We start from the raw sequence: 21,722 nt of genomic DNA, 5'->3' as shown, positions 1-21,722 counted from the left end.
CTTTTCATGCAAATTATTTTTTTTCACGGACTAAGGACATTTATATTATGAACCACTTTGCGAACTGTCAAAAGAGCCAGCTCAGGGTTTTGATGTCTGGTTATTTTTTACCATTGTCTCTAAGGGCCTAGAACTTCAGTTGTCCCTGAATTCTTTTCAAATATCGCCCAGGTGTCACACAGCACACACACAACCCACTCGCGCCCCATCACATTTAATTCTGTAGATCTCACTTGCACATTGCATTTTCTGAAACTTGAAATGTATGTATTACTCAGGACTAGAACAGAAAAATGCTGATGTACAATGATTAAATGTACATTGAAGTGTAATTTGAGAAATAAATAGCTGAAGTTAGGATGCTTATTTTTTTAGATAACTTGGTGATTCTTATTCCAAAAACTCCTTAGTGCATACTTTTGATGGCACAAATGAGCCACCTGCACAAACACTACTATTGCATTTAAAATATGAGAAATGGAAATGCATTATTTAGAAGAAAATATGTTAACAGTGAAAAATGTGATGACCACAGTGGGGGACACATAATGAAATCCCAGTCAGCAGAGCAAATCCTTTTTATGTAATAAAAAATATTTATTCTCAAGTCATTTCAAATATATGCATATTCACACACAGTAATAAAATTAGCTACAACCTTTACACAATTTGTATAAAGAATACAAATGTATGGAATGTAATTTAAAAAATTGTAATAATTTTGGAATTTGGTATACAAATAAATAAGAGATCCCTTGGTCTGACCAATACATTTTAATGGATAATTTTAAGGCTTTAATGAAGGCAAGTTTCAACTCATTTATCATATGCGTGACAAATATTGTTCAGTCTCAATGCAGTGCACCTCTTTATATCATGTGGGCTGTAAAAATCATGTTTAAAAAAAAAAAAAAAAAAACCAAGGTTACATATTAAACACAAAATATCAACATGTGAGGTTCTAGAAATAAATACAGGGAGCATGTGAAAATGTTCTTCTGAATTCTGTGCATACACTGGACATACAGCAGGTTTACATGTAGCCTAAATCACATGATGTAACTGCTGCCAATGCAGACAAGCTCCATTTAGGCTACATTAACCTTCTTCAGTGGTACGTCCTTCAAGTCTGATACTATCCGACCAAATTCTGTCTGGCGTTCAGTCATGACATCAGAGTCATTTTCTGAACGCATTTGCTTTTTGATCAAATCCTTCCTGACTCAGTCCCTAAGTAGCTAAACAAAACAAAACAAAACAAAACAAAACAAAACAAAACAAAACAGAAAACATCCCTGTGCATGGAATGTAGCATTCTAAGAACACGTGTTCACAGTGCCGCATTACAAATTCTGTAAACTGAGGTAAGTGAATGGATTCAAAGCTCCTGTCAACTGTTACTCTTAGCCAAGGTCAACTTTCACCTTTCCCGTCACTGCTAATGCTCATGGTAGATGCATCTGATTGGTCACTGCAGTGGCTGGAGGGACGGGATTGGCCATGGTTAAATCGTGAGGCATGATGAGTGACTAGGTAGGGGAGGTTGTCTGGGCCATAACAGGTTCTCACGGAAACTGTTGTCATTTGGTCATGTAAATTATACCTGTAACTGGGAATAATTGCACTCATGTGACAATCTGATATGGAAGATGGGTAGGGGTTGCACACTGGTGGAACAGGCATACTTTGGAAGAGCAGCCTCTGACTGTGGTCTCCTGTCATGCTGGGGTGCACAACCACAGACTGCAGTTGTTGTTCTTTTTCTCCAGGCTGGCTCTCAGTTGATTGTGTGAAAGGAGGAGCACTTGGAGAGTGGGAGGCACTGTGGGAGGCACTGTGGGTGGCTAATGGGGAGCGATGGTGGGTGTGGCTCGGAGATGGAACTGGAGTTCCTGAGAGCAAAAATAAAGAAGAAGAGTGAGAGCTTTCTCAAAACCTACCGTTCCACAGAATACAAGACATTTTAGGAAGGTGAAACTGCACCTCTCAGTATTGGTGATACCATTAGAGGACAATCAGTTTATGAAGTCACAGGTCATTGGAGAAGACACCTAGTTCTGGCGCATATCTGCTTTTGTTATGAACTTGGGGTGATTAGATGAGTATAAGAATGCTATACTCACCATTAGCACTATGTTGTTGAGAAAGTGGTGTGCATCTGTGTGGGGAGGGGGGCTCAGAAGAACCCTCCAGCGGTTTCGGGTTCTGGCTACGGGACCCTTTCCCACGCAGCACATCTGTCACCTGATGAGAAAAAGAAGGATTCTGATGTTGTCCAATTGGCTGAATTGTCTTATGGTAATGCAAGGGCAAAATTGTATTAAAGAATGACTGAATGAATGAATGAATGAATGAATTAATTGATTAATATATAACTGACAGAAAATGTTGCGTGTTTCAACCACTAGAGGGAAGTGCTTACAAAAGAAAGAAACAATCATGGAAAGACTGCCTGCCGCTACAGAAATAATGTCAGGGACAAAATCAGAGCAAGTCTATTTTTTTTTAATACATTCACTTTTCCTCCTAGCATAGTAAATGACCATAATGAACTTAATGAACAACCCCTTTCCCCCAGTTCATCAGCTTGTGTCTCCACCAGGGTTGGTGTCACTTCTGTTTCAACTCGTCAATTCAGGAAATTAACTGAAAATCAATTCATTTAAGAAGATTTTCAATTCTTCAACTGAATTCCGTTTTTTTTTTTTTTTTTCTGGTAATTGACCGAAATGGAAACGCAATCAAACCCAACCCTGCAGTCCAGCAGCAGTCTGTCCGGATTACGAGTCTCACCCTGCTCCCAAAAACCAACCCTTCTCGTCCCAGATGATCCTTCCACCCTCGGCTCACCTTCTTGTTCTTGGCCACCATGAGGGCGGTGTCGTTGTGGTAGTTCTTCAGGCTGCTATCGGCCCCGTTCCTGAGGAGGAGCCGGACCACCTCCACCTGGCCCCGCCCACAGGCGCTGTGCAGGGCCGTGTTCCCGCTGTAGGACTGCGCATTCACGTTGCAGCCGTTCTGAGGGAACCGTGACAGAGGGACAGCGTTTTTAACAGCCTGCGCACACCTCGCCGCGTGCTTCACGCAGATGCACGTGACAATTATGCCGTTAAAGACCAGAAAAGACAAGTACGCTGTGGTACTGCTGGGAACTGTGGTCTAGTACAGATGTGTGTGTGCGTGTGTGCGTGTGTGCGTGTGTGTGTGTGAATTTTGGATATACATACACATAGGCATGTGCGTACATAAAAGCAAGATGTCATACGTACTGCCATCATAAGACAGCACTATTATGCTTACTGTTACTACATTATATCTAAATATTAATACAAATGGAAGCATGTATAACTCAGTTCAGGCACTCTGAGATGACATATTACACACTGAATCAATGGGATTGGGTACTAGGCCAGAGCAGAGAGAGAGAGAGGAAGGGGCAGGTGTTGACCAGCAGTGGAGTGGTAGCACAGAGAGAACAGAACGTGGGGCTGGCTGGTTAAATATGGAGGTGTCGACTTGGCTCTTCGCCAGAGCTGGCGAGTTGCATGTCCAGACAGACACACGCATGTGCTGAGACATACACACGCATGCGCTGCGACATGCACGTGCATGCGCTGAGACATGCGTGTGCATGCACATACGCACACACGCACACACAGACAGTGCATATCTCTGCTAATGGGGCCTCACCTCGAGGAGGAAGATGACCATCTCTATGTTGTTGTTTTCCACTGCGTGGATGAGGGGGCTGCGACCACTCTTTATGTCCTGAGGAGGGAGGGGGAGCTTTGAGAGGCAGATTTAAACTCATCCGCAGGAACACATACTTTGCCTATGAGTAAAAGTTACGAAGGAAAGAGGAAGGTGGCAGGAAGAAATAGCATAACGTTAGTCAGCTGCTTCAGTCTTCATGCAGATATGGCATAAAGACTGAAGCAGCTAACTGTAGTGACTGAAGAAGCTAAAAAAAGAAACAAGCAACAGCAATTTAAGAAACAAGCAATTAATGAAAGTAATAAGACGGGAAAACCTTCCTGAAACAGGGAATGAAGAGCTTGTGAGTAGGAGTACTACAGCAGGGATGGAGGGAGGGAGAAAGGGAGGGAGGAGGAGGGGTAGACTGACCACAGCATCGATGTCAGCTCTGCTGTTAAGCAGCAGCTTGACCAGTTTCTTGTTCCCATTCTGAACAGCCAGGTGGAGAGGCGTCAGTCCTGCAGGGGGCGACAAACCCAACAAATGATTGACAGGAATCTACACAAGGCCATATTCACAGTGCTAGATTAAATCGTGATATTCTGACATGAAAACAAGGTCAGAGAGACAGGTGGGTCAGTCCTGGTACATATGGCTGCAGTTTTTAGAAACTAAAGGCTGAAAATAGAACAAACTGTAATGGCTCTAACAGGCACTGTATATTAAAAACAGTATTTACAAAATAAGCTTTACTGCAACACAATTGATATGGTAGCTTTATTCTTGAATCATATCACCACATACCCTGCTCCTGCTAAATGGCTGAAGCCAAGCAAGTGTGGGCTTAGCTAGTACTTGGATGGGAGTCCTCCTGGGAACATTATAGTTGGTGCTGGATGTGGTGTTGGTTGGGCAGTAGGGGTTTATCTACTATCTGGTCAAATAAAAAGCCCCAGTGCAGCGATGGGAACACTGTGCAGTAGGAAATGTTGTCCTTTAGATGAGCCATTAAACCAAGGTCCTGACTCACTGTGGTTATTCATGATCCCATGACACTTACCGCAAAGAGCAGGGGGGTTCCCTGGTGTCCCGGCAAAATTCCTGACTTGTCTGTCTCAACCCAACTTTACTGGCAAAAAAATTGTTCTCTGCCCCTCCACCTCAGCTAACGTGTGGTTTCATACACGTGCATGATGTGATTATTGAGCAATAGGACAGGGATAAACTGCTGACTGAAATCCTACTTCCACAATAGATGTTCTAGCCAATTTTAAGCTGTGATTCTGAACATGATCCGGGGCCATGCTGCTCATGACCTGAAGCTCACTTCCAGCTAAAAATGCTTCTTCATGGCAGTTTCTCCCACCCAGCATAGCGTTTAGCCCCTCCCCCTGCGGGAGGCGGGCCCAGCCCTGTGTGACCTCATCGTGGCTCGTCCAGCGCGTCGTCACTGGGGGCGTGGGAAGGGAGGGCTGTAAAAAAGTGAAACTCCGCCCATTCTCTGACCGCGTCAGACCGGAGGGGGAGGGGGAGGGGGAGAGGGGCCCCGCCCGCGCTTGGAGACTCACCCTCGTAGTTGCGGGCTTCCAGGCAGAGGAGGGTGGAGGGATGGGTGAGCACCCGCTCCAGGCACCCGCGCAGGCCGTGCTCGCAGCACAGGTGGGCCGCCGTCTGTCCGTGCCGGTCCAGCGCCCCGGGGTCCGACCCCGCCCGCAACAGCACCTCCACCAGGCCCGCCTGGTTGGTGATCACAGCCAAGTGCAGCGGCGTCTGTGTGTGTGTGTGAGAGAGAGAGAAAGAGAGATCTTGTAATCGATCTGCGCATATTTTCATATTTATCCATGTGCTTGTGTTCTTCTACAACTGGCAAAGGGGAGGGATATTCCAGTATGGTTCAATGACACAGCTATACTTGCTTCTAGAACATGCTCTTGCTATTTTGTAATTTAAATTCTTGCGCAATAGAACTACATTGCTGTGCCAATAAACCAACCAGGCTCATTTCAATTAGTCTGAATTGAGAGAGTGACATTGTGGGCGGGGGGGGGGGGGGTGGATTCCAATATATGAGCTTCCGGTAAGTGATACGCTTTGGAAATTCCTTCTAAAAAGCATAGATAAAGAATATGAAATTTGAACTCTGAATCTGAAAGAGAGGAAAAGGTGACCTGTAGAAGAGGGAGTAACCAAGTGTCTTAAGGTGAACACTGGAAACACACTAAAACCAAGAATACTGTACACTCACGCTACTGAAGCACTAAATCACTGTAAAATGACACAGCTGAAAACATAAATTACTGTACATTAACACTGAACTGAGAGCATGGAGACGCCATATGTAACCCTGACACTCTGACTTCCTGGTCTCAGATAGAATGACACTTTTTCCGAGTAGTGAAAGGCAGTCATGTGAATACTATAACATGAGTGACGTAGTACATGTGTATGTGAGCAGGGAACAAGAAAGCATACGCATGCACACATGCAAACACACACACACACACATACACACACGTGCGTTCATGAACACTCACACACATACATGCACACACACATACACTTTTGCACACCCACATTCACACCAACACACGTGCACCTATGACCAATCACACATACACACACTCAGATGGGCACTTGTAATGAAACTCATATCCCTTCTATTTATTGTCAGCTTCCTAGTATCCCTTTCTTTTTTTTTTTATTATGAAGTAAGAAGTATTTCATATTTAGGATGGCCAACCCAATTCAAGCCTATATACATTACACAACATTAACACAATAATTGTCTTTTTTTTCAATTTAATATTACCAGATGTAAATGCACTAACCCGTTGAGCCTTTAAGTTCAAATCACATCTAATCACAAATGGTCTTTATTTTTCCAAAAACTGTTTTACCTGGAACCCATTCAGCAGTTAAAGGCCAGAACCACAATGATAAAGTAACAAAGACACAATTGAACCAAAGATCTACTGTACAACAACCAAAAGAAATCATCTCACTTTGGCCTGTGGAGGTGCTAGTATTATCTACCACCTTTATCACTCACAATCTAGTTGCGATGGCGCAGCCCAGCTCAACAAAACACAGCTTACAGTGCAGAATTGACGCTGGGATTCCCCAAGACATTTGCCACATTTTTCAAAAACTTGATTTGGCATGTAATGATTAGGGTGTTTTCAGGCGTTATTAATCGTATGAGCAGTAACCCGTGGAAGACGGTTGTGCTAAAATGAGTTTTTAAAAATAATAACAATAATAAAAAAATAATCTTCAATAATCTTGAAAGGCCTCATGTTCATCAGCGCCACTTCCATCTAATTGCAATGATTGTTCAGATACTACGCTACTTCGGGGAGAAAGTATTAAAAACCCCCCCAAAAAAAGTGTATCTCTGTAAGGATGTTTTGGTTCTCCTTCCTGGTCATGTGAATAAAAAGCACAGGTGCAGTTAAAGCTGATATGGCTTCAGGTGATGCCGTGGGGGAGGAGGGCTCTTCCTGTAAAGCCCAGCTATTAAACGGTTCGAAAGAGAAAGAAAATGTTTCTGAAATTCCTCTGGTGTCACAACGCCAGTGGCCCTCCCTTCCTGCGAAAATAACACTCCTATTTCCCTGAATCCCTTCTGACTCACCCCTACTTTCACATGTTTCATGGTCACACACACACACACACACGCACACACACACGCACGCGCGCACACACACATCACAGACACTGACATAAACACATGCATGCAGCCTATATGTGTAAGCACCCACACATGCGCACACACACACACACGTACACACACATGCACACGCACACACACAGACACACAGACACACACACACACTAATGTATAGTGGTAGACTAGTGATAGACCAAAAGAAAAACAAGTAAATAAGGGGATTTTTGCATGGAGAACACACTGGAATACTACCAGCCTGTGCCATAGTATCACATTAAACCTTCCGCACACCACACTACAATATGAAAGACCAGTATATACGATAGTAATATTCTCTAACACACTACTTTTAAAAAACAAAGTTTACAGTGCCTTGCTGACGTAATTTAATGCCATGTTAGTAGAAACTAAGAAAACTAAACTAGTACTGGTTTCCTGTAAATCATTCCAGAATGACTAAACCAAGGAAATGCTGACCGGTAAACTAAATAGATAAGAAGGGGAGGGCCGTGAATGGTGTAGGATTGGAGGGGGGGGGGGGGGGGCAAGGGAGAGGAAGGGCTGGGAATGATAAAGAGAGAAAGAGAGGGAGGTGGAGAGGGAGAACCGGATTACATAGGGAAAATCCCTTCCCTTTCCCCTGCACTGTGACCTAAGTTTTACATTCCAATGAAATGTGAGATTAAATCAAGGGGGAAACAAAGCTAGATGAGAGGACAGGCAAGTGGAGAGAAGATTCATCCTTCATTTAAAATTCTTTCCGATTTTTAAACATTTTTTACCAGCCCCAACACTTGCACCCTGACAACACATGCCCACTGCATGGGCTCACTGACTGGATAATTTGAAATCTTTACAGACAACGCATTTAATGTACACAACCCTGTACCAATACAACTGTATATGAAATTAGATTAGCACTGGGAGGGCGCTAAAGTGGCAGGAAGACAAATGATATGAGAGAGAGAGAGAGAGAGAGAGAGAGAGAGAGAGAGAGAGAGAGAGAGAGAGAGAGAGGGGCGGGGAGAGAGAGAGAAAGAGGGAAAGTCCCTGATTCTACCCTCTGAACCTCTGCAGCAATGCTTTTTTTAGAGGGGGGGTGGGGTGGGGGGGGGGGGGGGGGCTGTCATGTGACTTCTCGGAATGAGGATCCTGAAGCGCACACACTGTAAGCGTTATCACATCGAACACGGTGAGGACCGGCAAGCACAAGCGATTGGGCGATAACGGCGGCATTAAAATTCCCGATAAATCAAGTGGCCATGTTGAATTTCTGTGTGAGCTCAGCACGGCAGCGTTATGAGTAGGAGTTTCAACAGCGGGCATCAAAGGACTGTACGGGAGCAGTTGTAACAGTACAGCCAGCGGTAGCAATAGTAAAACTTTCCAAAACACTAGAATTAGAGGCAATGTAGGCTATTACACAGTCCTGTATTCATTTAAATGTGTCTTTAAACAGGCTCTTTATTATTTCTGTAAAGAAAGCTGCATTTCATGCTTTTTTTTACTGCATTATTGTGGGAATGATGCCATACAAAATAAGTTATTATTATTATTATTATTATTATTATTATTATTATTATTAATAATAATATTAATATCTCAGTTAAATGGAATTGAACAAATAGGTATGTAACTTCCCCAACACAGTTCACCAACATTAATTTTGAAAAGCTGTGTTTGCCAAGAAAAAGTGTAAGTTATACAATGACAAACGTTTTAAATCAAGCTGCATTTATGCTCCTCATTCGGTCTGTGTCGCCTTGTTGCTGGCAGTAAATATCTTTTTTTACCCTGAAGCTCTTGGCTGAGATTTTTTTTTTTGTACTGCCAGAGGATGTTCTTAGGAACTGAACAAGAAAGGTACACCAGCCAAAAACTACACCAGAGCACAGATGCACTTTTTTCATAAATCTCTCTATCTTTCTGCAAAAAAAAAGGTTCAAAAAATGAAGAAAAAAAACAAAAAAAAAACACCTTGGTGAAGACAGGATATCGCACAGGCCAAAAAAAAAAGAGAGAAAAAAAAGCAAAGCGAATCCAGACGTTAATTCTGGTAACTGCTTTGTCTCTTTGATAAAAACAGAAGAGCGGGGTAATTTTTTGGGGTGTGGTTAGGCGCGTGCGGTTCGGCGGTAAGCGGCTGCCGCTCGGGCTGCTGCCGCGGCCAGGAGGGGAAACAGAATCTGAAAGTCGGGGACGCGGGGTTCTCTCCGGGCGCCGCCGTCGCAGCGCGGCGAAGGAATGCAGCGTAACGGGAGGGCACCGAGGGAACCGGCACGGCCGGTTTTTACCGCGGCGCGCCGGCACGCACCCGCCCTCGGCGGCGGCGGCGGTGGCGGCTCCTTTTTTTCGCCGCGCGGCTGCAGCTGCGGCTGTCGCCGGCGTCACTGTCAGTCAGCAGGGCTCTTCCACTTCCTGTTCCCCCTCGACTCCTCTGAAACGGAGCGTGAGGAACGGGGAAGCGGGGAATGGCGCGGGATCTTTCCGCCGAATCACACGGTCTGGGCATGGCCTTCGGGTGGCGAGCTCATGCGCCCGTGCCGCTCAGCCCTCCCAGCGCCGGCCTGGGTCCCATGGGACATTGTCCTTAACTCTGACACTGTTAAATGCAGTCATTAGACAGCTTGTGTCTCTTTTTCAGAGACAGGGTGGCTTGTTTGTTCTGGTGATTGCTGAACTCGCAAAAATGTGTTTCAGAAGCGGTAAAAACAGAGTTTTAACTGAGTCAAAGTTAAAGGAAAATGTTGACTGAATTCAAGCACCTGTGTCCTGATTCCTGACCTGTGTTAACCAGTGTTCCGCTCCTGTGTGTGTGTGTGTGTGTGTGTGTTTGTGGGCGTGTGCATGTATGTATGTGTGCATGTACGTGCGTGTGTGTGTGTGTACATGCAGTGTTGGGGAAGCTACTTTGAAAGCATAGCTTTGCAAGCTACCAATTACTTCACACTGGAAGAAGTTGAACTATAGCAAAGCTACCCTAGGGAGAAATCCAGTTTGGTTAACTAAAGCTACTTAGAAACAGTAGTTCAAACTACTTTGTAAAAAAATGATCAAATTGGCAATGTACATGTGATACAAAATTATAACAAAATATAATACAAAAAAGTCACATGCCAGCAAAAAATGCCACTCAATTGAGTTTATTGCAAAAAGTGCCCACTTGTTCACAGGTCATACATAAACCAAAAAAATAAAATACCCCACTATTCATGGGAAAGTGCAAGGAATGTCAGCTTTGGTTTTGTATACAATGTCCATCAGTCAGACACCTGCCTTCCAGAAACTAGAGTCCAGGTGGGGGTATTACACCAAGCAGGATTACTCAGTTAGCCGAGTAACTGGTCAAAGGGGGTTCAATTACAGTAGAGAAGCAATGGTAAAATAAAAATAAAAAATCATTCCTTTCCTTTTATGGCCCAAAAGTTTTTGTAGTTTCAGTAGTTAACTACACAAAAAATGGCAAAAAAAAAAAAAGTAATTTAACTACTTGAATCACTATGCAAATGTGAATGTAGCTGAACTACCAGCAAGCTACTGCAAAATGTAGTTAAACTACTAGTTTAATTACATGTAGTTCACTACTCCCATCAACATTGCGTACATGTTTGCATGCATGTGTATGTGCGTGCATGCATGTGTGTGTGTGCGTGTCTGCTTGCATGTGCACACTGGCATGTGTGTGCGTGCGTGTGTGCACGGGAGCCCGCTTGCATGTGTGTGCGTGCGTGTGTGCACGGGAGCTCGCTTGCATGTGTGTGCGTGTGTGTGTGTGCACGTATATTTGCATGAGGCTCTTACCTGTCTCAGGTTGTTGTATACGTCCAGATCTTTGTGAGCCTGGACCAGAGTGTAGATCAGTCTGTGAACTAGATCTTCCTGCTCCTGTACTACTGCAATGTGGAGAGCCCTGGAGCAGCAAAACACACACGCACACTTTTACACAAACTGGATGCACACAGTCATAACACACTTTAGTACAACAACAAAACATACATTCACAATGCACTTACAGAGAGTAACTAACAAGTACAAACTGGTCACCTATAACAACACTGAACTATAAAGCTTCAATACTTCAAACTGCAACAAGATGCACAAAAAATTATGGAAGTTGACGTCAACGAACCCCAAAATGCAATGGCACGCTGAAGACAACCACCAGAAAAGGAGAAAAGTAATCTTTGAGTCGATATTTGGATTAATTATTTGGTGGGGCGACATAGCTCAGGAGGTAAGACCGATTGTCTGGCAGTTGGAGGGTTGCCGGTTCAAACCCCGCCCTGGGCATGTCGAAGTGTCCTTGAGCAAGACACCTAACCGCTAACTGCTCTGGCGAATGAGAGGCATCAATTGTAAAGCGCTATATAAATGCAGTCCATTTACCATTAATTTTTAAATGGAAAACTAGTCGCTCGCTCAGCAGATCAGCACTGATCCAGAAACGCTTGTGTTGTGTTTTCGTGAACAAACAGAACGACCCCTCGGCAAAGGCTGTGGAACAAAGTGACTGGGCTTCACTTTAACAGCTTTATCAAGCACACGATAAGTGCACAGAGGCCACACACACACACACACACAATATGGCCAAACACAAGCTTACATTCACTTACACAAGAACACAACACCTCCATGTCTGACCCAAGTCTCAGTGCACACTGTGTATGGGTGTGTGTTTGAAGCTGGAACATTCTTGAGTTTATAAAGCTTTTTCAGTTTTGAATAGTCCAAATTTTTATGTTAACATCTGACATGACAGACCGCATCTGTTACTTTCCTAACATAAGAGTGTCCTTATTTCACAGGATTTCACTCCATCCAGCTCCCACTGCTTAACTTTAGCAAACAACAAATTATGCTATTGCACCAACGTACGTTTCCCAAAATACACTGTACTTAATGTAGTACATTGTATTACAGCCTGATCTTATTTAGGCCTATTACTGTATAAATGAGCTGCAAATATAAAGTAACATGTTCTTTCTCACCTTAAACTTCACACTTTATTGGTCCTGTGGCAAACTAAGAAGCCACAGCAATCGATCACACAATTAAAAAAAAATTGGAACAGACAACTCTGATATGGTTCTTCTTGAATTATTGGTGCCCAGCACAGAAGTACACCAGGTATGACTTTCACACTGCAAGTTAAAGAGGTAATTTAGCAAGCAGAGACGATTGAGGAAGCATGCAAAGGTATGTACCTGTATGTGAATCTCATTCTGGAATTAATAAATAACTATTTCCACAGAATAGGAAACACAGCTAAAATCTTCCAATATTCTGTTAATGTGCTGACACACTAATACAGACAGACAGAGTGCCTTCCTGATCCACTGACTCACTGACCAGCAGGCCGACAGACCGACAGACCGTCTGACCTACGCACCAGTTCTGCAGTCTGAGTGACATGAGTGACAGTTTGACCTGTATGACTCAGCACTAGTCTCCATCAAGGGCTGCAACCGTTGCATCAAAGCGGAGGAAAATTCACCTTAACCTCAACCGGGGACGCTTTTTTTCTTATCTCATTGTATCTCGCGTTCTCGTGCTGAAGTGAAAAAGAGGTAAAAGTTGGAACACAGGAGAAAAAGGGAGATTCTTATGAAAATTTTGCAAGCTTTTTTTTTTTTTTTTTTTTTTTTTTTCTAAGGCAGCTTCCAGTAACAGCCAGCCTGGTTTGATGTCATTTCCGGTATTGAGGTACAACAGTGTGGTTCTTTCTGTTTTGAATAATAATCATTATTATTACGGCTTCTTCCGCAGGGGCTTTCTGTGTGTTCTCTGTTTCTCTCGTTCGCTTTGCTCTTCTAATGAAAAGCCCATTCTGAAAAAGGAAGGAAGCAAGCCAGAAATTGTTGAAACAACTGAACACGAGGGCTCTCAGAGGTGTTCAGCGGGTTCATACAGCATTGCATGTGCACATTTTAGTACTTTCTGTCCCCACGTCTGAACCTTTTCTGTTGACAGTGTTTTGGAAATTGTTCCTTGATATCAATCTGCCTGATAAATGTACACACGTGCTGTGGGATGGATCACATAAATGACCTTGCATTGCTTTCGATGGTCTCAGTTATCCTGTTCATTAAACCTCACACCAGCTACAAAATACAATGAAGGGGCCTGCATCCCAGGGAGGTTTTCAGGTGTTAGACAGAGGAAAGAGAGAGAGAGAGAGAGAGAGAGAGAGAGAGAAACCATGGACAACCAATGTATTGCAACCAATCAGAGCATCAGCAATGCCTAAACATACACTTCAAATCTAAATAAGAACAAAAGAAATAAGATAAAAACCTCATGCATTTTAAAGCAGACACATGTACTCCCCATCACTAACACAGATTGCATCCCCAACACACAAGTCTCGAACCATCTCTGCATATGCATATTCTACTCACAAGCAAATTAAAACATGCGAGAGAGATAGAGAGAGAGAGTGAGTGGGAGAGAGAGAGAGTGAGAGAGTGAGAGAGAGAGACAGAGAGCACCAGCAGCTGCTCAGAGAAAGAAGCGCTAACATTCTCACTGAAAGCACCCATGCAACCCCACACCCCCACACCCCCCACACAGTGAACCTGAGCAGAGTAAACAAACCCACCACAGAACATACACACACACACACACACACACACACACACACAAATGAAACAGAGCAGGTAAGACACAGGCGGCGAGACACTAAAGTGATTAGCCAGTGAACCTCTGGAAGGCTATTGACGGAAGTGCAGGTCCCCTGGAGAAGCTGCGGACGGCCAAAGGTAGACGTCACAGAGGAACCAGAACAGAGACCAGAAGGGGAAAACCCTACGGCTCCATGTGAAGCTGAGATACTGTAGCATGAAAATGTGTTGATCCCTTGACCTTCAAGCAAACGAAACACCACCACGCCACCAATCCCCCTGAGGGCTGAAGGAGACCAAAACCGAGAACTGGTATTCATCAATATTTGTAAGCTTCTTTAAGTTGTTTTTTTTTTCTGGTGTTTTTTTTTTGTTTTTTTTTTTACCTTTCGTGACATTGCCATAGTTTGAACACATATTACAGTAATGAGAACAGGCTTCCCATAAGAAAAATAATTTTCACGGAAAAACCACAGTCACGCCTTGACATTTTTAGTAACAGCGTAAATCCACGGTTTACTAAGAGGTGATATTGAAGCTTTCTCCTTGCCTCAGTGTCTCTATATTTTTAGAAATCAGTTGATGGCCTCAGCAGCTGTATGGTGTCAATGCGTCATCTACAAAAGCTTCCATACATACCACTGATATTGCCACAGAAAAGGCCTTCCCAGGGAGCTCATTAACACAGTCAGTGGAAATCCCTTATTGTGGTTATGTCAGTTAAGTTGCACCATTACTAATTATAAGTCAACACGTATGTCCCTAGTGGCAGTTCTGCTTATTGTGGTATTGCTATGAACAGGAATGCGGCCTTACCCGTGGGGCAGATTACATCCAACTACACTGTATTTTAGCCTTAACACTGAGCAGAGTGTTTAAGCAAATGTTACTTTTTGCTCATTTTCAATACATTTAAGAAACCACCAAAGCTATACTCACACTACTGCGTAAGTGATGGGAAAAAAGGAACAACTGTGTGTTTCTCATGTAATGGAAAGAACACGTTGTGGTTAGGCTGACCGCGGCCTGTGAATGACTGGCAAGCTGCCACAATAAAGATCAAGTGAACAATTAAATGATAACGTTTGGTTGCGTGTTGGGTGGCACGTCCTGCTGAAGCAGCCATTCCTACTTTAATGTTGCATCTGGTGTTGAGAGTCTGGGAGGCACCCCTGTTCACTGTGCCTGACATGCGGGGGGTGGGGGGGGGGATATAGTATTGAAGCTGCGACAGAGATTCTAACCCCCCAGCCTCCCCCCCCCCCTTTGGTTGAGCAGACACCTGTAATTTGCCTGCCAACTAAAGCAAGAGAAGTAACTCTAAAGCAGCTTGCAACAGAGCCATGCTGCTATCAGAGGCACAGGGAGCTTGCTAAAAAAAAAAGACGTAAAAAAACAGTGAAAGCATGAATTCACATTCAGGAGTTCTTCCGCAAGGACTCAAGTTTTGACTGCTGTTTCACAGGGACGTGTGAGAGCCGGCCAGCTATCAGTATGCCTCAGCAGCTATAGTACAGCTGAACACGTGCTTCCTTTCTTGCAAGTCACTCGTGGACAAGAAACTGAGAAAAGTTTTTTTTTTTTTTTTTATAAATGGAAAGGGCAACACAGTAAAAGTGCCCGCCTACTGTACCAGATGTACATTTGGTCATCAACACTAAATAACAAGAATAAACAAAGGCTTCAATTCAGAACTGAAATACTGTAAGAGAGAAAAGGAATACTTCCTGAAAGTAATGATGAGCTTGGGGTTTGACTGTCAAAAGCCTCAAAACTAGAACATAGACACCTAGCTTATGGCTTCAAGGTGCCAGTTATTAGTTATTGCTATTAGAACAGGAGTGGAAGCTGCAGTGATGTATGCTGTATGATGGCTCTGTGTTGAATTGAGTGCTATAACTGTGACACAAAGTCTCAGCATCTTTCCCATGGGGTCGGTCCTAGCACCTCATCTCTGAGTAACGTCAGACTGCACACTCTCTCTCCCTCTCTCTCTCTCCCTCTCTCTCTCCCTCTCTCTCTTTCCCTCTCTCTCTCTCTCTCTCTCTCTCTGGCATTTGTCTGCCCTCTCTCAGTCTCAGCCTTTATCTCCGTTTCTCTCTCTCTCTCTCTCTCTCTCTCTCTCTCTCTCTCTGTCTCTCTCAACACGAAACTCTCGCTGCTCTCCTGTTCCTGGAAGCGGTGTCGACCGCAGCACCAGATAACCCCAGCTGGCTGACGCAGGAGCCCCGGGGTGGGAGAGAGGGCTCTGTGGCAATGGCGTACGCGCGGCTTCCTGTTTCAGGCTGGGGGGGCTGGGGAGGTGGGGGGGGAGGGGCTGCTGGTGCAGGAGGCCGCGCATCCCATGCGGTCGGCGGCCTCGAGCCGAGGGAGGGTGAGGTTAAGCGCACTCAGGGGGCCTGGCAGGCAGCATGGCACAGCTTACCAGAAATCTGGCCCCAGTGCGTGCCAGGGCTTGGGAGTGGCACAGCCCCCTTTCAGCTCCAGTCAGTTTCACGCATCGCCTCTCGCCAGCAACGCCGTGAGAAAGAGAGAGAGAGAGAGAGAGAGAGGAAGCCCGGTGCCGGCTCCCCCCTGCTCCTAATCGTTCACTCGCTACGTCTGAAATGCTAACGCTGCCCCCCCGTTTATCTTTGTAGTCAGAGCCTGGGAATTCCAGCATGCCCTGGTGTTCCAGTGACACGGATTGTTGCGCTCACAGCACACTGGGCACGCTCACTGGCCGATGTGCCTGGCCGTATCCTGCCATCGTGACTGGCTGTGTGCAATGATGTTCCCATGACATTCAGTTTACAAACAATCTTACTGTCTGAGCCCATTCCAGCACACAGAAGGGCTGGAAACCCGACCAGGGACCTCACCGTGAAGCGTATTCCAACACGCATGCATCCACAGACAAATGGCAGGTGCACGCATGTTTGACCTACTCACTCACTGTATGCACAACAGTAAAAAAGGCCAGACAAATGCCAGAGAGTAAGAGAGAGATATAGAGAGAGGGGAGAGAGAGAGAGAGAGAGAGAGAGAGAGAGCGAGCGGCTGGGGACAGGCGATAGAGAGAAAGCGGTAAGGGAGGAAATGAAGAGCGGATGTTTGGGTTTTCAGCTCATTCATTTAAACAACAACCGAACAGAAGAAAGAGAGAGAGAGAGAGAGAGAGACACCTGAGAATAACCACAGTCACACATCCGATTGCGCTCTCACAGGTCTTCCCGAAACTCAGGGGCTGAGAGACGGTGAGAACCGGACAGAGTGAAAGCAGCGAGCGACACCCTTATGACGCAAGAGCAAAAACACACGTCTGGTCGGGGGGGGGGGGGCTATGAGGAGGGGGGGTACTGTAGTCTGTAATACTGGAATTTCTTTTTTTGCTGAAGTTTCATTCCGCAGACAGCATGCCAGGCAGCGGGAGGCCGGTATTTGTCAACTATTGTTTGTGTTCTTCTGGCTCATGAAAATTGCAGCGCACTGCACAAGCCGCACATGCTAACCCGCTTATGTTTTTTACATTGCCCTTTTAAAAAAAAATCTTTTTATCAATGCCCCGCAGAAGGGTTGTGATGTTTTTCTGCACCAACACAAATCACAAATATTTGCAATCAAAGAAAAACACTGCGTAACAACCGGAGCACATACGGTGTTCCAGTTGTCACAAAGGTCCAGTTGTTATAAGATCAAAATTTTTTCTTTCATGGTTGAATGGTTTATCTTACTGGTCCAAACATTTCCTTCCGGATGTGAAGAACAGAAAATTCTCCTTGTTTGTCATAATGAAAAAAAAAAAAACTGAAAACCAATGCAAAAAAACAAAACAACTATGTAACTATGAGTTTCACCTTCATGCCTGTACGTGTGTGCTGATGTAGGTGTGTGGGCACATGTGGTTTACATACATCTCTGGCTCTGCCCCCCTCCCCCACATCCCCATCTCCCCTCAGACACCCAAACTGAATACAGTGAACTCACACTTTCTGTAGTTTATTTTCTTGCTTTACAACCACGAAACCCCCGAGCTTCCCCACGTAGCAGGTGGGTCGTTAGAAACGTTCGCAAGAATCTAAAATAGTTCTCATTGCACATAACAGGGCCAATCTAGTCCAATCAAGACCACGTAAGCAAGTAAAAGTCCTGCCATGTGTTTCTTCCACCCATTAACTCAATCAGCTGATTTCAGTTATTGGTTCTACCTACTGGTTGAAGAATTGTGCAAATTAGCAAATCCAGGTGACTGGAACAAAATACCGGGGAGGACTATTAGTTTCGGAACCTGGATTTTCCACCTCTGTGAGAATCACACACCCTGATAGGCCACTGGCAGGCTTTGCAAATAAACCCACAGATCGCTAGAACATAAACCTTCTGAAAGATAAACCACATCAGTAATTGATTCATCTAACCAAAACAACTTCCAGGAGATAGACTGTAATCAATCTGCATTTTTTGTGCATTTCTTTAGTTTACTTTGTCCTTTCGTGGTTTTAATCACTTTGGGGAGCAGAAAAGGCAAAAACTCACGTATCACCATCCTCGTCCTGCCATGTCACCACATCTATGGACAGGTGGTCCAGCTCTGTCGGCGGGGGGACGGGGAACGGTAGGGGGGTGACGGGCATATTGATGAACAGGCCGGGGGCGGGGAAGACTGTGTAACCGTGGTAAGGCACTGGTGAGAAATTGCACAAGCACGTGCTGTTAGGCAAGTTCATTCCCAAACACAGGCACACGACAAGAAGTACAGATGTGAGTTTGCTGGTATAATCAACATCTCAGACAAAAACCTATATTAGATTTATGAGATTTCACACAGTTAATCCAGTTTTTTAATCGCAATTACATGATATTTATTTGATGGACATCCATAAAATGAAAAACCAGCTGCAATCAGATGTTTTGCCCGTTGCAAATGTATGAAACAAATGGCACTTTTGTTTTTGTTTTTACACATGATCCATTTTTAGAGAGGAAATGGGTTATGTAATATCAATACAGTGAGCCTGTTGCTGCAGTAGTCAGTTAAGAAATATGTTCAACATTTAATTTGACTGTCAAATTTATCATCACAGTACAACGCAAAGCTTGTATACTGTGCAGTCACCGCAGGGTTGTAGATCGTTTAACATTAAACAAGTTTGTTACACTGGACTCACCAGAGACAAACACTGATCAATCAGCTGCGGAGACACCTATCTTGGGGTCTTGTCTCACTGTCATAAATTTCATCCTGAGAATTTGTGGCGCTCGACCCACAAAAACAAGCCGTGCGTACCGCGCTCAGCAGTTCGCGACAATGTTGAAAAGACATTGGCCCGAATGTTTCACACCAGCTGAAAACGGTCTCGCTATGGGGCGACATAGCTCAGGAGGTAAGACCGATTGTCTGGCAGTCGGAGGGTTGCCGGTTCAAACCCTGCCCTGGGCGTGTCGAAGTGTCCTTGAGCAAGACACCTAACCCCTAACTGCTCTGGCGAATGAGAGGCATCAATTGTAAAGCGCTTTGGATAAAAGCGTTATATAAATGCAGTCCATTTACCCTTTTCCTTCCACTAGGTGCTGTCTATAAATACTTGTTTTTTTTTTACAACTTTTGTGGGTCTCTAAAGCCTTGTGCAAATCAGAATACCATCACAGTGTTTTTATCCTCAGAAACACCATGAAGGTATTTGGTTGACCAAACAACTTCCTACTTGGCCCTTTGCTGAAACACCAAGCCAAAATGATCGGTGCTGCTTGCCTCACTTCTGAAATGTGTGACTGCATGGTCATGTTCGCAGTCTAACAGAGCTATGAAAAAAGAAATACTTGAAAAGAGAAACAGTGATTTTTAGCTATCAGCCTCGAAACAAAAAAAAGGGCTCGGCAAAGAGCAAATGCCCAGTTAGGTCTGGTCCGTGTTGTGCAACAACGCAGCATCCACAAGCCAAGGACGCGCACCAACAGTCGTGAGCCAGCAGCATGACGAATAACCTTTGGACGCTGTGATATTTGGCGAATCGAAAACAACGTTTCGTGTCGCAACATTAGGTAAATCAGTGAACTCGGATGTCATTCCCGAGTTACTACAGAATGATGCAGACGTTTCACAACAACTGCACTGATACAATGAGTTGGGACTGCCCCGATTGCGCAGTCTTTGGTACACCGCTGTCCCTCTCAACTGGTTCTAACAACATTTATTAGTGGAAATTTTATATTTCCACTGACAATAAAAACAAAAAAAGTCAATAATAATAATAATAATAATAATAATAATAATAATAATAATAAAAACATTATTATTACTATTATTATTATTATTATTATTTCCATTCATGATACAAATTATAAGGTGTAGGTTTCAGCCAGTATTTTTCAGAATTTTCCTCGTAACCAATAATTGAGCTTTCTGAAATTGACTAATGGAAGCCATTTGCTATGAAACATGCACAGAAAAGTTTCAACAGGACATTCACCACCTCTTTTTGTTGACTTACAATATGATGCGATTGTCGGTATATGGCGATACGGGTCCATAGGCAGCGCTCCATTCACAGGGACAGGCTGCGGCTGCGCCTGAGGCCGGGTGCCCAAGGACTCGGGCGCGCTTCGTCTCGATTGTTTCGCCGGACAGCGGCTCGCACCTTCGTCACTCCCGGGGGGCCGGCGGAGTTCACTCCCGGGGGGCGTCCTCGATGGACCGTTCGTTTCTTGTCCAGCAGGAAACGGGCGCTTTCTGAAAGGAAGCTTCGAGACGGATTGGTCCATTGTCCTTGACTCACAGTTTGCTGCAGTGCTGCCGTCAGTTTCACATTTTAAGGACGAAGTTCCAGAGAGCGATGCAGACCTAGGATCAAGCGTCATAGGACAGTCATTATTTCCCAGACTCGGGTCTGTTTTCAATGCCCTCTCATTGACACTTGGCACTGCCGTTGACCTAGAAGGATGCTGAGGCTCGATGGCTGCTTCTCTTGTACCATTGCTGTTGCCAGAGCCCCCTTGCGAATGAACAAACATTTCTTCAACCTTCACCTTGGCATTGTCCATGGAGTTACCATTGCGACTCTGGGCCTTCTCAGACTCAGAATGATTCACTCCATCCTCCTCGCTGACTTTTCCATGTCGACGTTTAGTCCTCAGGTCTAGAGGCCCTGGCGTTGCAGTAGTTTGCTGACCGCTCGTGGTCATGTTCTCCAGTCCAACTAGATTTGAAGGAGCAATACCTGCAAAGTCGTAATTCGACTTTGTTTAAAAAATTTTTTTTAAAGTTGTCTGATATTTTAGGGCATCAGCTTAGGTATTTTACTGTGGGAATACCTCCCAAAGTGATCAGTAGACCAAAAATCCATTTCCATAAACCATACAATAGCCAACTTGAAAGAGTGGGTTAAATTAATAATTTGAAATAGGATTCACACTCTTATTCCAGCATTCATGGAGTTCTTCCAATTCAATTCAGCTGCATTCACTTAGCAAGTTGAGTTCAAACAATCCAATGCTGAGAGAACTGGAATAGCCCTAACTCACTGAACATTCAGTAGCAGTTTCATAATAGGAAAAAAGTCCCTAAAGTAAATACGAGAAAGCAGTACAACCCAGTAAAAGAATATCATCAAGGAAAATTTGATTATCGCCACTGTACAATATAATCAAAATCTCGTTTGACCTGTGTAGGCTTCGCTCCAGCGTATTCCAGTTGAAAGCAATGCACAGCACATACAGACACCAGTCCGTTCGGTACGTGCAAGAGGAATGAGCAGTTG

At 44.4% G+C, this 21,722-nt stretch overlaps 1 protein-coding gene across 2 annotated transcripts; it reads right to left on the bottom strand.

Moving 5' to 3' along the window:
- Nucleotides 1-576: 576 nt before the first annotated feature.
- bcl3 (BCL3 transcription coactivator) lies at nt 577-21,722 on the bottom strand. 2 transcript variants are annotated; one of them, XM_035422324.1, is made up of 10 exons: nt 21,626-21,693; nt 20,457-21,182; nt 18,502-18,649; nt 11,168-11,276; nt 5,265-5,466; nt 4,126-4,214; nt 3,691-3,768; nt 2,851-3,018; nt 2,124-2,244; nt 577-1,892 (listed from the first exon to the last, which is right to left on the bottom strand). In XM_035422324.1, exons 1-10 carry the CDS (start codon nt 21,675-21,677, stop codon nt 1,414-1,416), a joined length of 2,172 nt encoding a protein of 723 aa, XP_035278215.1. In that variant the 5' UTR covers nt 21,678-21,693; the 3' UTR covers nt 577-1,413. The 2 variants fall into 2 exon arrangements, with proteins under 2 accessions (XP_035278215.1, XP_035278223.1); XM_035422332.1 differs by having other exon boundaries at nt 20,457-21,722.

This window comes from Anguilla anguilla, chromosome 1, assembly GCF_013347855.1.
Source record: "Anguilla anguilla isolate fAngAng1 chromosome 1, fAngAng1.pri, whole genome shotgun sequence".
Taxonomy (NCBI): domain Eukaryota; kingdom Metazoa; phylum Chordata; class Actinopteri; order Anguilliformes; family Anguillidae; genus Anguilla; species Anguilla anguilla.
Note: the sequence above shows the minus strand (reverse complement) of the source record. Positions and strands in the feature narration are given on the sequence as shown.

What these genes read in the sequence shown, in the direction of transcription:
- bcl3 (XM_035422324.1), bottom strand. Translation starts at nt 21,677, where the DNA reads ATGTGCTGTGCATTGCTTTCAACTGGAATACGCTGGAGCGAAGCCTAC. An exon ending in GAGCTGACATCGATGCTGTG is followed by an intron (nt 3,769 to 4,125) that starts GTCAGTCTACCC and finishes CTCCCTCCTCAG; the next exon opens with GACATAAAGAGTGGTCGCAG. An exon ending in TCAACAACATAGTGCTAATG is followed by an intron (nt 1,893 to 2,123) that starts GTGAGTATAGCA and finishes TTTTGCTCTCAG; the next exon opens with GAACTCCAGTTCCATCTCCG.